This window comes from Mastomys coucha, unplaced genomic scaffold, assembly GCF_008632895.1.
Source record: "Mastomys coucha isolate ucsf_1 unplaced genomic scaffold, UCSF_Mcou_1 pScaffold14, whole genome shotgun sequence".
Taxonomy (NCBI): Eukaryota; Metazoa; Chordata; class Mammalia; order Rodentia; family Muridae; genus Mastomys; species Mastomys coucha.
The window spans coordinates 90756293-90770562 of NW_022196896.1; the positions used below are offsets into that span (position 1 = coordinate 90756293).

At 38.3% G+C, this 14270-nt stretch overlaps 1 protein-coding gene across 7 annotated transcripts in view; it reads left to right on the forward strand.

The window, feature by feature from the left end:
• Window positions 1-14270, forward strand: part of Creb1 (cAMP responsive element binding protein 1) — a 73203-nt gene that overhangs the window by 17467 nt on the left and 41466 nt on the right. For 3 of the 7 annotated variants that reach the window (XM_031367737.1, XM_031367738.1, XM_031367742.1), the window contains exon 3: window positions 7216-7362. In XM_031367737.1, coding sequence (XP_031223597.1) covers window positions 7216-7362 — 147 coding nt within the window. Of the gene's footprint in view, window positions 1-7215; window positions 7363-8067; window positions 8110-9994; window positions 10108-14270 lie in introns of those variants that run through there. The other 4 variants (XM_031367736.1, XM_031367735.1, XM_031367741.1 and 1 more) reach the window with 3 other exon arrangements.

Below are 14270 nucleotides of genomic sequence, written 5' to 3' on the forward strand. Positions count from 1 at the left end.
TATGTTTAGAAATGAAAGTAATGATTAATTAACATATTAGTAAAATGTATCATTAAACATTAATATAGTGTGTGTGGTGACATGGTTCAGAAATAATTACTTTTTTATTAGTAAATGAATTGGCCCTCTCAAGGCAATGATGATAGCTGCCTTGGTTTTTTTGTTTGTTTGCTTGTTTGTTTTTGTTATTTTTGTTTTAAATACCACACAGGTTTATTTTGTGACCTGGAGGTGTGGATGATTGAAAGTCTGAGTTTATGTATTCTAATACTAAAATGCAGAATAAACAAATAAATTGATGTGGGAATCAGTCCTAACGATGATAGCAGCCATTTTTTGTTTTGTTTTGTTCTTTGGGTTTTTTGTTTGTTTGTTTTGTTTTGTTTTGTTTGAGACAGTATTTCTCTGTGTAGTCCTGGCTGTCCTGGAACTCACTCTGTAGACCAGGCTGGCCTCAAACTCAGAAATACAACTGCCTCTACCTCCCAAGTGCTGGGATTAAAGGCGTGCGCCACCACTGCCCAGCTTGATAGCTGACATTTTTTCCTGTGCATTTAAAAGGGATTAGTCTGATTTTGTTTTAAGTGTCCTATCCTTATTTATTTATTTTTTGGTTTTTCGAGACAGGGTTTCTCTGTATAGCTCTGGCTGTCCTGGAACTCACTCTGTAGACCAGGCTGGCCTAGAACTCAGAAATCCGCCTGCCTCTGTCTCCCAAGTGCTGGGATTAAAGGCATGCGCCACCACCGACCGGCCTAAGTGTCCTATCCTTAAGACTGTCATCTCTGTGCTTGTTTTATTGTTCTCATCTGTTTTTCTTTATTAACATCTTTGCTTAAATATTAGTGAAAATAGTGCTTAATATAAAAACTAAACACATATTAAACCTGCTAGGATAAGAATGTGGTATTTCCTTCTCCCATTTTTGAACACAGAATGTCACTGTGCAGTCCTGGGTGGCCTCAACCTCACAGAGATCCACCTTCCTCTAGATTAAAAGTATGTAGTACCATGCCTGTCTGTTTTTAAATTGAAGGCTCCTAAAGAAAAATAATGCTGGCAAAGCTTTGCTTTGCTTATCTTCAGTTTCTCCAGGAGTTAAAAATCTCCTATGGAAGTGGCTGATTAGAATAAGTCCTGGGAAATGCAGAGTTCACCATGGCTGGGATGAGGGTGGGTGTGGGTCAGCTCCAGGCCAAACAGAGTAAGCAAGCTGACTGTCCTTTCTCCTAAGAACAGGGTTTCTTTGCAGGTCTCACGAGTAAGACAACAGCACATATGCTTGGGGATAAATTATATCAGATGAGTAACACTTAGTCAACACAGGCTTAGTAAACCAGGCACCGAGAAATCGGGGCGGGGCGGGGGGCTCATCTGATCATTTAGCTGAGCAGTCTCCTTGATGATGACAGCCTTCAGCATGTCATCTATCCTGGTCATCATATTCTGTCCAGCTTGGTTGTTCCCTGAGTTGACTTTATAAAGTCATCTTGGAAATTCTTTTTGCTCTCATGACTTTTTCTTCAGGAATTAATATTCTTGATGAAGGTAGAACATGTAGGTAACATAATCTTGAGAATAAAAGATTAACTGAGCTAAGAATTCTTGATAAGACATTTTCTTTGGAAGTTTTCTATGGTCCACTTAGTGTTGCTTACAAATTTTTAGAAGACTTAATTTCATTTCTTATATATGATATGTTATAAAATACCTTAGATCTCCTTACAATGAGTACTAATAAATGAGTTCATTTTTTTTTCCCTCTGGAGGATAGAAATTCACATCCTCTGTTTTAGGAAATTTCTTTCAATTAGTTGGTGGTGGCTTTGTTTTTCATGTCTGACAGGATCCTTGTGATCCAAATGTTATACTTCTGTGACTAGTTTTGTGGTGGTGTGGTTTTGTTTGTTTCTTCATTTTCCTTGCAAGTTTTCAATCTTTTTGCTCTTCTTCCTAGGAGTGTATTCACTCTATCCTGCCTGCTGAATTTTTTTTAAGTAAACAGTTCATTTATAAAACATGGTTTCGTTTTGTTTTGTTTTTTAAGAAGCCATGCAACATTTTTTTTTAGATTTGTTTTATAACGTATAAAGCATTCTGCCTGCACATATCCCTGCAGCCCAGAGAGGGCACCAGATCTCATTAGAGATGATTATGAGCCATCTTGTTGTTGCTGGGAATTGAATTCAGGACCTCTGGAAGAGCAGCTTATACTATTAAACTCTGAGCCATCTCTCCAGCCCCTAACTGCTGATTTGCTATCATGTTTCCAAGAGTGTTCTGTTTGTTCCCTGGGTAGTCTTTTGGTATTTTCATAGTATCCTGTGTTTTATAAGTATTCTGTTTATTCTCAGAAAAAGGGGTTTGTTTAGGGGGTGGGTTTTGCTTTATTTGGTACTTATTTTGATTTTCTATTTCTCACATGGCCTTATAACTCTTCATCTTCATTTCCATTTGTTTTAGTCTCCATCTTTCCTAGTAGAGGCTTTCACCAAATTCTTAGTACTCTGTGGGTGTCTGCTCAGGATTCAAGTAGAGGGAGACTAGGAGGTAGGAGTGTGGCTTCAGGGTAGAGCTTTACATACTTTAGGGAAGTCCCGACACTCAGTGACTCCTAGGCAGATAGAAAGTGGCTGAGAAGCTACTTTGGGAGCTCCACACCAGGAGCTTAACTGCAGGACTGTGGTGCTCCTGGGTGTTAGGACCATGGATCTTGACTTTGATCAGGTCCCCAGGGGTCTCACTAACCCTCTGTTTATGTATAGAGGGCCTGAGAGCCAAAGGAAAGAAGAGGGCTGAGGTGTCATAGTGACTTTCAGTAAACCTGGGGTGATATGGTTAAGCCCATATCTGTGTAATTCTGCACTCTTCTCTCACAGCAGGCCAGACTTCTTTTCTGCAGGGATTGAGAAAGGACTCATTTGTTTTTAAAGAGCTTTCAATGCACCCTTGATTTATTTTCAGCCCTTCTCTTCATGCTTCTGTTTACAGAGTTGCGGATTGTGAGCATCTGCATTTGTGTGGCGCAAGTCAGGCTTTCCTTCCTCCATGAGGACCATGTGTGGCCCGCTTAGTTTGTTACAGTTGACCCATCTGTTCTCCAGCCTCCACGATTCCACTGCCTCCTTTCCTAGTCCCTGCACTTACATGATTGTGTAAGGGAAATCGATTTCATGAAATATAACTCGGAATTCAGAAGGGAACATGTTCAGTTTACTATTAGGCAGCCTTTCAGCATGGAAGACTTAAATGGAATGTGTAGTTGACTATGGATTTTAAGAAAGCTTTTCTCCTTTCTTCTTGTCCAGTTACAGTTTTACTTTTTAGTTATTCATCTGAGTTTTTTTTAACAAAAAATCACACTAATAAAAAATTATCTTTTATTTTTGAGAGTTTGATACATGTATATAATGTATTTGTGTCATGTGTATCACCTCTATACCCTTTTACTCCTGCCAGACCTTTTCTTTCCAAGATACCTTCTACTTTGTTTTCTTCTTCTGGTTGTTGTTGTCGTTGTTATGATCCACTGAGTGTAATTATGGATGCTTACATGAATGTGAGTGGGGAGTTACATAACACCTTGTCATTGACTATTCCACTGAAGACAATGTCTGTCCCTCTTCTAGCAACCATTAACTGCTAATAGTTCCTCAGAGAGCTTGTGAAGTTCAACCTCTGTCCATGGTAGAATGTTATAGACCCCATCTTATACATGTTTTATGCAGGTAATCAGAGTTGTTGTGAGTGACAGTTTGTTAGTGTAACAGCAATGTCATGCCCAGCATTCTTTCACATCCTCTGACTGTTACATTCCTTCCAACTCCCCTCAAAGTGTTCCCTGAGCCTTGAGGGAGGTGTATATCATAGATGTTGACATAACTTCCTGTTAGTTCTGACTCCAGATAACGATTTAATGCTAGTTTTTAAATACTAGGAAAACATTGTAAAGCTGAGGCAAAATGATTATGATTTTGACAGTGAATAGGAGGGAGAAGAAAGCAAGTAGTAAAGGAAATGAACTTTATGATTATGTAGGCTGGCCTCACACGTGGAGCAGTCCTTTCTCAGTCTCCTCAGTCCTGGGATTACAGATGATGGAAATGTGACATTTTAATAAATCTAAGCAAAAGTAATAGTAGGGCTTTATTAAGCAATAAATAATTAAACAAAAATAATGAACTCTACTATGTAGCCATATTTTTAGACTATGTAAATATATTTATAATATATTTTAAAACCAAAAAAATAGGTTCCATGGTAGTGTGTTGTAAAAGTTGAACGTGTCTGTGTGTCTTGAGAAACATCTGTCAAGCATGTCTCACTTTTGACTAGGCCGTACGCTTCCCAAGATAGTTATGAATATGGCCCAACACATTTAGTGACAACATAACAATGTCAAAAGAGAGGACACCTGTGATAGGAGAGTGCTTGCCTAGCAGACACGAGGCCCTGAGTTTAATCTTTGGCACAGAATAAAAAGCTAGAATGCAGCAAAAATGCCATGGTAGTTCTGGTAGTAGGCCTAGGTGGGCTTTTTAGTCAGGCCTTATCGGACAGGCTTGTGGTAATAGTTCCTTGGGAATCTGAGCAGGAGGACCATAAGTTCAAGATCAGCCTGGGTATTCAAGTGAGACACTGTCTGAAAATTGAAAAAAAAAAAAAAAAAAGGAGGGGGGGGAGGACTGGTGATACATTTCCATGTTAGATTACTTGTATGCTACCCACCCATACACACATGAAAGAAGGCTTATTTAATACTTTATGTTTGGTTTCTATGTCTATGTAAACTTAAATGTAAGGAGTCTTAATGAATAAGTAGGGTAGAAGTCACTGGATTAGCTTGTTCTGTTCACCCTAAAGGATGCAGGGAAGAAGTCACTGATATTGTAACTGCTTCAAATACTCACCTAGCTTTCCTATGGAATTAAGATGAGACACTCAGCTCATAATAACTTTATGGCTGAACCTTTTAAACCTGAGGAGTCAGTATCCTCAGTTTCCTGTTAGACTTGTCATTACAAACAGGACAACGTGCGAGACTCTGCAGATAGTCCTGGCATCACATTTATAGAACCAGGTAAAATGAACATGACTTAAAATGACCAGAGAAAATAGGACTAATACAGAAGGATTTTGTGGCTGTCCAAGGAAACTTCTAATTTTAATCTGTGTGTTAAAGACAACTTGTCTTCAAGAGATCTTGCTGGGTATGTCTGTAAACTGACATTCAGTACTACACCTTTCACCACAACCTCAGCTCTCCCAAACCCTGTCCCTCTTTCATTCTGTCTCATCTTTAATTCCTCTCTTCAGACAGCTATTCAGAAAGCCCTTGATCTGCCTCAGGATGTTCATACCACTTACTACTTTTCTGGATTTCTCAGACCTGTCCTTACCACTTACTACTCTACTTCTGGCCCTCCTCATCCTACCCTAACTATATAGGCTTTCTCATGGTACACTGCCTTCACTTATCTCTCTCTGAAGTGTATATCAGTCATTCAGCCACTAAAGAGATTGATCTAAAATGCAAACATGCTATTTAGTTCAAAAAACCCTTCAGCAATTCTTCTATATTCTCAGAATAAATGAAGTTTTGTTTTTGAGACATGGCCTTGAATGGCTCAGTCTGGCTTTCCTTGGACTTTACAGCAGTCCTTCTGCCCCAGTATATTTAGTATTGGAATTACGAACATGTGCCTCTTTCACTGATTAAAAATGCGAGATTTTTGTTTGTTTTGAGACAGGGTCTTACTACACCTCTGGCTTGCCTGAGATCTGGCTGTCTCTGACTCCCAAGTGCCGGGCTTAAAGGCATGAGACACTAGATCTAGCTTGAAAGCTTTTTTAATTTGACATATAGAGAGGTGTGGGGGTTTTTTGTTTCTTGTGTGTGTGTGTGTGTGTGTGTGTGTGTGTGTGTGTGTGTGTACACTGTTGCTGTCTTCAGACACACCAGAAGAGGGTATCAGATCCCATTACAGATGGTTGTGGACTTCTGGAGGAGCAGTCAGTGCTCTTAACCTTTGAGCCATCTTTCCAGCCTCATAAAGAGAGGTATTTATAACTAGACCATTGAAGCTTTTTTGAACCTCTGTTACTTTATCTCTACTTCTGACATTAGCAACTGTGTATGTCTTTCCTCCATTTTACATGCACATGCATGCATATGCACTACATGCACACACATACACACACACACAGGTCAATAACTTTTTTTGAAAGCAGGGTCCTATATCTTTCTCTTTTTTGTGTTTTTTTTTTATTATAAGATTGTTCTTGGTACATGAGTTCTGATTACTATTTACCAAATAAGCAATAAAAGTTCTATCTTAAATATGTTGGAGATTAGGAACAATCAATATTATTTGATAGACATGTCAGTAAATTTAAGAACCCTTAAGATTTGGATATTGAGTCATTAATACTGACTTCTTTGTGCTTCAAGAAAAACTAGTTTCCTTTTAATATTTTTTCAGCTCTGCTCCTTTATTCATCCAGAATGAAAACACTTCTTAAAATCCCACCAGTTACCAGATTAGTATTTTTTTGTGAATGGGAGAAATTGAAATTTTTAATTACAATGCATGTTCTTTCTTGTTAATGAAAAAACATAATCATAATTAGTCTAAAGTAGCATACTAAAGTCTTTATTTAAAATGTGTTATTCTGAACTCAGTAAGTCCTTGTTGCCCAGATTTGAAAAGTTAAGATTTTAAAAAACGTGGTTTAACACCAGGGTGTTCTGAAACCTTTTGAGCTTAAGACAAGCATGTCTATTGTTGACCTTGGGTGAATCAGTCTCTTAACATATTTTTGTCATTAAATAAATATAATCCTTACTACTCAGCCTTTAATTTTAAAAAGAAAGAAACTTTGGATATAAACAGCAGGGAGGACAGGGTAGAGCATCGTAAGAGTGGGTGTCGGTCAGCCTCCAGAGGATGGCGAGCTTGCATGTTTCAGAGCTACAGGAGCTAGCTGGCTCTGGGTGGGTGTTTTGTTTTGTCACTTGGGAAGGGCTGAAAAGTAGAAATTTGTAGGATTTGAACTTTTTTTTTGAGAGTATTAAATCGTTGGCTTCTTGTACATTGTTGAAATATGTATCAAGCAGGAAAGTCATAGTTTTGCTTATGAGAAGTCACTTTATACTAAACCTGAGTAGTCCCACAGAGGTTTCTGTGGTGGTCATTGCTTTCCGTGTTCCTATAGGTATCCATGCCAGCAGCTCATGCGACATCATCTGCTCCCACTGTAACCTTAGTGCAGCTGCCCAATGGGCAGACAGTCCAGGTCCATGGAGTTATCCAGGCGGCCCAGCCATCAGTTATTCAGTCTCCACAAGTCCAAACAGTTCAGGTATGTGTCTAAAAATTCTGTATGTACTTTAATAATTTGTTTATAGCCATTTCTGTCTCTTTCATTAGTTGTGAAAATAAGGGCACATCTAGTTTAGATTTATTTTACTTGACATTAAAGGAGTACGTTTAATCCACACAGTTCTGTTATATATATGCCAAGTCAGACCTAAAGAAAATTACTTTTTTTAAGCTTCAAAAGACAAAGCATTTATTTAGACAGATAGATAGTAAATACATGTGATAAATGGAAATGTTGGGAAAGACTATAGGACTGATGTTCCTCAAGGAAAATTAATTCAAAATGAACCTAAGTTTGTATGGGGAAAGGGTTGATAAAAATTAATTAATAGCCTTACCCGAGATAGGATTTGTACTTAGAGATCACATCAGACATCATATTGTCTGTTGAGCTTTTAGGTAGAGTATATAACTCTGAAATAATACTGTATTCAGAAGGTACAGCATAAGGATTATTGATTGTATCATATCTATCTGATTCTTTGGAGAGCTTGCTTCTTTGGGGTAAAGGGAATAGAGGCGTTCTAGACACTTGAAGGTGACTACTTACATCAAGGGACCCAAGAGCAGTAACAGGAGAATTCTTTGCAAAGCAGCTAATTGAAGGAAAAAACAAACAAAGACTGAACATTCATGCAAGTAGGCCATAACCCCAGCCTCCCGTTTCATATTTTTTACTTCACAGTCTTCCTGTAAGGACTTAAAAAGACTTTTCTCCGGAACTCAGGTAAGTCCTAGGTCCTAGATTTGAAGAAAATTATTCTTAGAAAGGAAGGTGAGAAATTATATATGTCTTTGTCCTTCTCTGTGAACATGGAATTTCAGGGTTTGAGTCAAACTCTACATCTCTGTTGTTGCTCACTGCTTAGTTACTGCTCAGGTCTCTAACAGCTCTCCTCCAGTTGATAGCCCAGAACTGCACAAACACCTTGAGAAAAGGAAGCTGAACCTCCTGAGGACTGGACAATTAGACATGAAGCCTAACTGCTGAAGTACTGTGTGGCTAACCAGAGTATGCCTTTCTAAAATTGGGCCCTGCTGACCCCCAAGAACTAAGCAAATCTAACTCACTTCTGTCAAACTTCTTCCTCTCCCTTCTTTCCCCACTCCCTTCCTACTGTACAGAAAATTTTCTAGATTCAACAAGCTTCTATTCTCCTTCAGCATTTATTTTATGGTGTATGTTTGATTTCTCTTGCTCAGCCTTGGCTGTTTCCGCTGTGTTATCCTTTTATGGTAGCCAGAACTGATTAATATTTTTGCTAAGGGTAAAGGTACTTCCTCCTTTGTCCAGGAACCGTTCTGTTATCAAAACCCACATAAGGTTTCAGCAGCAGCATTGTGCCAAGCTATTGAGCTGATGTTGCCTCCTCTACTTTTTTCTTCCCTTTGTGCTTCTGGTTTGCTTAACACTTACAGGGTAGAGAACTGTTGTCATGTGAAATCCTGAAGTTACTCATTCCCAAAGATACCCGGAATGGACATTATTAACAAGCCTTGATAGTATTAGCCAAATCAAGGCCTATTTTTGAGAAACCACAATGATAAGAAGTAGTCCTGTGACTTAGTTTCTATTTCATGGAACGCCACCTTGCCATTCTCCATATGATCTCAGCATTAATTCTGTACCTGAATTCTTCTCTAGAACTTGGTCTGCTAGTCAAGAGTTTAGAGATCAGGCCTACTTTGGCTAGTAATAGGTCAGGCGATGTTGAGCACAAATGGCCCTTATTCTCTTTTTCACTTACAGAAAGTTTTTGTTACTAAAAAATAAAGCTAGGCTACAAAATACATATTACAGTTTTTAATTAATAAAACATGATATTTAATCATTACCTTTATTCTTATTTTTAATCTTATCTTGGGGCAGAATAATTTGAACTCAAGTATTAAATGTCCTTAACTTTGATAGAAATCTGTGTTTGTCTTTTCAAGAATGCATTTTTATCACAGTTAGCTATGCTTACAATGTTAAAAATACATGTTTGAAAAAGAAAACTTGGACTCCTTGAAGCCTGGACTATATGGAGATGTAAATGTGTGTTTCTTTTTGGCTAAATACCCTAAACTGGGAAAATGTGTTAAACTTTGATGGTTATTTGAGCCAGCTAGCAGTGGTTAGTGTTAATAACTAGGAATAAATAGTGGTTTGATAAGTTAATAAGTAGTGGTTTATAATAGGTTATCAAACAGGACAGAAGTACCCCTCAAACTCCTAGGTGGTAGAATGTTAGTGTTCTGTATAGTTTCCAAAACATACAAGGTATGTATCTCCTAACGGGAGAACAAGAATAGTAGGACATCTGTTATATATTTCAATATAGTAATATTGGAGACTGAGCTGTATTAATATTGTATGTACAGCTTCACTTTACTGCATTAGTTTATTCTTACGTGTATAAGTCACATCTCACAGGTGATGTGAGAATTCTTGCAAAAATGACAGCAGTTTCACAGTGTATACAGGGTTAGTAGTGGCACTTATCAGCTTGGGCCACATTTCAATAATAGTCCTGTATAAATGTACTAGAAAGGATTCATAGATTTTATGAGTGTAAGTTATTACATCCATTTCTTCAACAGATGTTTATTGATCACATGCTATGTGCCAGTCATTGTTCTAGGTGCTATCAAAGGCAACAGTGAACAAACAGTACATCTCTGTTCTCATGAAGATCACATTTGAGTGAAGACAGACATACTATGAGAAAATAAGATATGTCAGGTGAGGATAAGTGCTGCAGAGTTAATAAAACAGGGGAAAGGGTAGGGCAAGATGCAAAGGGAAGTGTGCTGGAACTGATTTAAGTGGTTGGGGAGTACAGTGAGCAGAAATCAGACAGCAGGAGAGGCAGCTAAGCCAAGCCAAAGATGTGGAAATGAGGATGTTTGTAATTTGAAAGAGTAGCATGTTCCTGTTGGTTACCTAAGTGAGTGAGAAGGGGGAGGAAAACGATGGAAACTCACTCAGTGTTGATAGACTCTTTAATCCTTTGATAAGATAGTAACAGCGATAAAACCTTATACAACATAGTTAGTGGTTCCGTTCTCTGGCTATCATACAGCATCGCTGTGTCTGAATTAAGAATGAGTAGTGGGGTTTGGAGGTGTGGAGGGTGGGAGGGATATTTGGTTTTTGTTTTGCTAGCCCAAGACAAGTGTTCCAAAATTTCTGATCTTCTTGGTAATGGCAAGCAAGGGCTTTGAGGGATATTTTACCTCAAATAGAAATAGAAATCCCTTTGTACTATCATTGAAGGGAGGGGGCTTTAGCCACAAATGAAAGGATTATTAGTTTTTAGAAGAAATTGTGGAGAGAAATTTGAAAATCCTTTCTTAACTTTTTTCGTAGTAAACAGTGTAAGTTTATCTTCTTTACTCAATCTTTAAAGACTTAGAGTTTCCACAGTTGTTTCCACTGTCTCAGCCTTAGGAGCTGCTGAACTTTGATGTTAAATATGAAACTAACCAGGCATGAGACCACATCTTTAATACTAGCATGGGTAGGCAGAGCCGAGGGGAGGGGGAGAAGAATAGGGGAAGGGAGGGAGGGAGGGAGAGAGAGAGAAAAAGAGACAGACAGACAGATAGACAGACAGAGACAGACAGAGAGAGAGATATTGATCTGAGTCTGAGTTAAAGGCCAGCCTGGTCTACAAGGCAAATTTCAGGCCATCGGGAGGTTTATATAGTAAGATCTTGTTGCAAAAAAGGAAAAACCATTCTTCTTGCTAGAGTGCACTATGTAACTGAAAATAATTATTTTCTAAGCACAGCTAAAAGGCACTTAGTTTTGTTAATCTCTACATTTAGAGTTCTCTCTTTTTTTTTTTTTTTTTTGGTTTTTCGAGACAGGGTTTCTCTGTGTAGCCCGGGCTGTCCTGGAACTCACTCTGTAGACCAGGCTGCCCTCGAACTCAGAAATCCACCTGCCTCTGCCTCCCAAGTGCTGGGATCAAAGGCATGCGCCACCACCGCCCGGCTAGAGTCTCTCTTTAATTGGTAGATATCCAACCGCATTTCCAAAAATATAGACCTAGGCAGTCAGGGTATTACTGTATAGGCAGTCCTTAAAGGCTTTGCCTCAGTGCTGGGATTAAAGGCATGTACCTCCATACTTGACTTGAATCACTGTTGAAAAATGTTAATGATCTTTTGTGTTTTCCAGATGGGCTTTCTCTGTGTAGCCTTAGCTGTCCTAGAACTAGCTCTGTATACCTGGCTGGCCTCTAACCCATAGAGATAACTCCTGTCTCTACCTCCTGAGTGATAGATGTGTGTCACCACTGCCTGGCTGTTAGTGATCTTTTAATGAAGTACATTTAATGACATTGTTCTTAATATTAGTGAAAAACTTAATTCTACCTGAATAAATTTTTTAATATTTAAGCTATCCTAAGAACTTTTAAAATAAATAACATTTAAAATTTACAAATAAACATATATGTCCATGTGAAATTTTCTTATTTGTGTGCATGTATGCCTGTACAAAATGTGCGTGTCTGGTACCTATTGATGCCAGAAGGAGGGTATCCTGAGGACTGGATTAGAAATGGCTGTGAGCTTCCATATAGGTGCTGGGAATTGAACCCAGGCTTTGGAGGATCAGCTAGTGTTCTTACCTGAGCCATTTCTCCAACCCCCAGTTGTCTTATTTGTAGGGAAGATAGCAGATCAAATTTTAAGATCTGGGCTTTTTTTGATCCATTGAGTGAAAAGTTATCTAAACTAGGAGTCTTAATCCCAGCCAAGAAAAACACTTAAGTTTGCAAAGGATTGTATAATTTTAATACTGTTTTATCATTTCTTAATTTCCAGTCACTGTTTGGTTCTTTTAAGTTTTCAAATTATAAACATAAGTAATGGTTTGGGTTTTGGAAATGTCCAGATTGTTACAAAAGCCAAAGGTAAAAGCCTGTTGAAGGAGTTTGGGGAGCCAGATGTTAAGAGACATGGCAAGAGGTGTGAGGACAGGAGGAAGGGTTCTATTAGTGGAATGTGTTAATTATGAAACTTATATTAGGTTTTCAATTTTAAATGATTACTTTTAATTTCTTACATTTATGAAGTTATAAAATTGAATCTTGATATTTTATAGTGTAAAAAGCATGTTTCCTGTATGATTTTTTTTTTTAAGACTTCATTTTTCAAGAGCAGCTTGATTCACAGCAAAATTGAGAGTTACAGATTTTTCCCATGTATTCCTGGCCCCCACATGCGTAACTTCTTCCATGCTAACACCCCCACACACCAGATTGCTACATTTGTTAGAACTGTTGCATCATAACCATCTAAGCCCAAGTGTGAGATGAAACACAGGCTTCTCAGTGTTGGTACGCTTTATAGCTATGTGGTTTGGGTTTTTCTCATTTTAGTTAATACTTTCTGTTTGAAATGACAAAATCTTTTAGATTAGAGAAAGGCAACAAAATCCACTGAGTTGGTGTAGGAAACAAAGTTACAACTAAAAAAGCAGAATTTTATTTCAAAACTAATCTGTACTTTATATATTTTGATTTTTATTGTTGAATCACATAGCCCATGTTGACTTTGGACTTACTGTATGGCATGTATAACCTTGAACTACTGATCCTCCTGTTTCTACCTCCCAGGTGCTACATTTGTAGGCATAAGGCACCATACTTATTCCATATGGTTCTGAGAATCAAATCCAGGGTTTTGTTCATGTTAAGCAAACACTCTACCAACTGAGCTACATCCCCAAGCCCCAGTATGTAAGAAACTAGCTCATAGAGCTTGTTTTATTGAGTTTCAACATGAACGAGGTGTTCCTCTGTCAGTGTGTATCCTTAAGATCTTGATAGTTGTTAAGAGTAAGGCATGGCAGTACATACCTATAGCTCCAGCATTTAGAAGCACAGCTAGGAGGTCTGTCTGAGGCCAGCCTAGCTGACCAGGAAAGACTACCTGCCTCTTTCCTCCAGGGAAAAATATTAAGATGGTTGTAAGGATGAAGTATATCGTATGTGAGAGTCAAGCAGAGATGGAAAGCCAAAGGGGAACTAAGATTAGCCAAAATAAGTACTTTTGCCATAGTGGTACCCACTATGAATGTACTTATTGGCTATTGACTTTTTCTTGTTCTAAGTTTTTTTTTTCTTCCCAGTTTCTGATCTTCTCTTTATCTGTAAGAACATTGGTATAAAGACAGTAGAGTAGGCTGGGTATAGCAGCTAGAGCATTCCTTATTTCTCTCTGCAGTGAGCATATGCATCATACAGCAACTGTCAAAAAACATGAGTATCCACCTGAGAGTCCTTGAGCTTATACTACATGCGGAATTTCTTTGGAAATTCTCAAAATTTGTCTGAATATGGTTTTGCATGTTGCTGTTGTTAACTATTTTGAGGCAATGCTAACACACACAGGTTTGTTTAAGACACTACTGAGAAGTAGAGTGACAGCATCATGTCACATGGAGGAAAGCACATGAGGCCCCTGTAGTATAGACTAGAAAAACTTGGTAATATAAATTTTCAGACTTTTGAGTCCAGAGTGATCTAAAGTGCTGTGAGCTTGTCGCTATGACAGCATTGACCCTGGGACCACCAGAGTTTTGATGCTTGTCAAGTCTAAAGTAGAAGTGCTGACTGTGAGAAGGGGCCACTTAGCTTTGTGGCCCCATAGAGTTGCCTGTCCTGGTTGTGCCTTAGCTCTTCTATCTTGTTCAATGAACATAAGGCCAGGACTCATCTGATACCTGATGTTTACTGTATGAAATAATGGCACCACCCACAATGGAGTGGACCTTCCCCCATCAATCACTAATAAGAAAATGCCCTACAGGTTTGTCTGCAGCCAGATCTTACGGAAGTATTTCTTCTTTTCTTTCTTTTTTTTTCTTTTTTTCTTTTTTTCTTTTTTTTT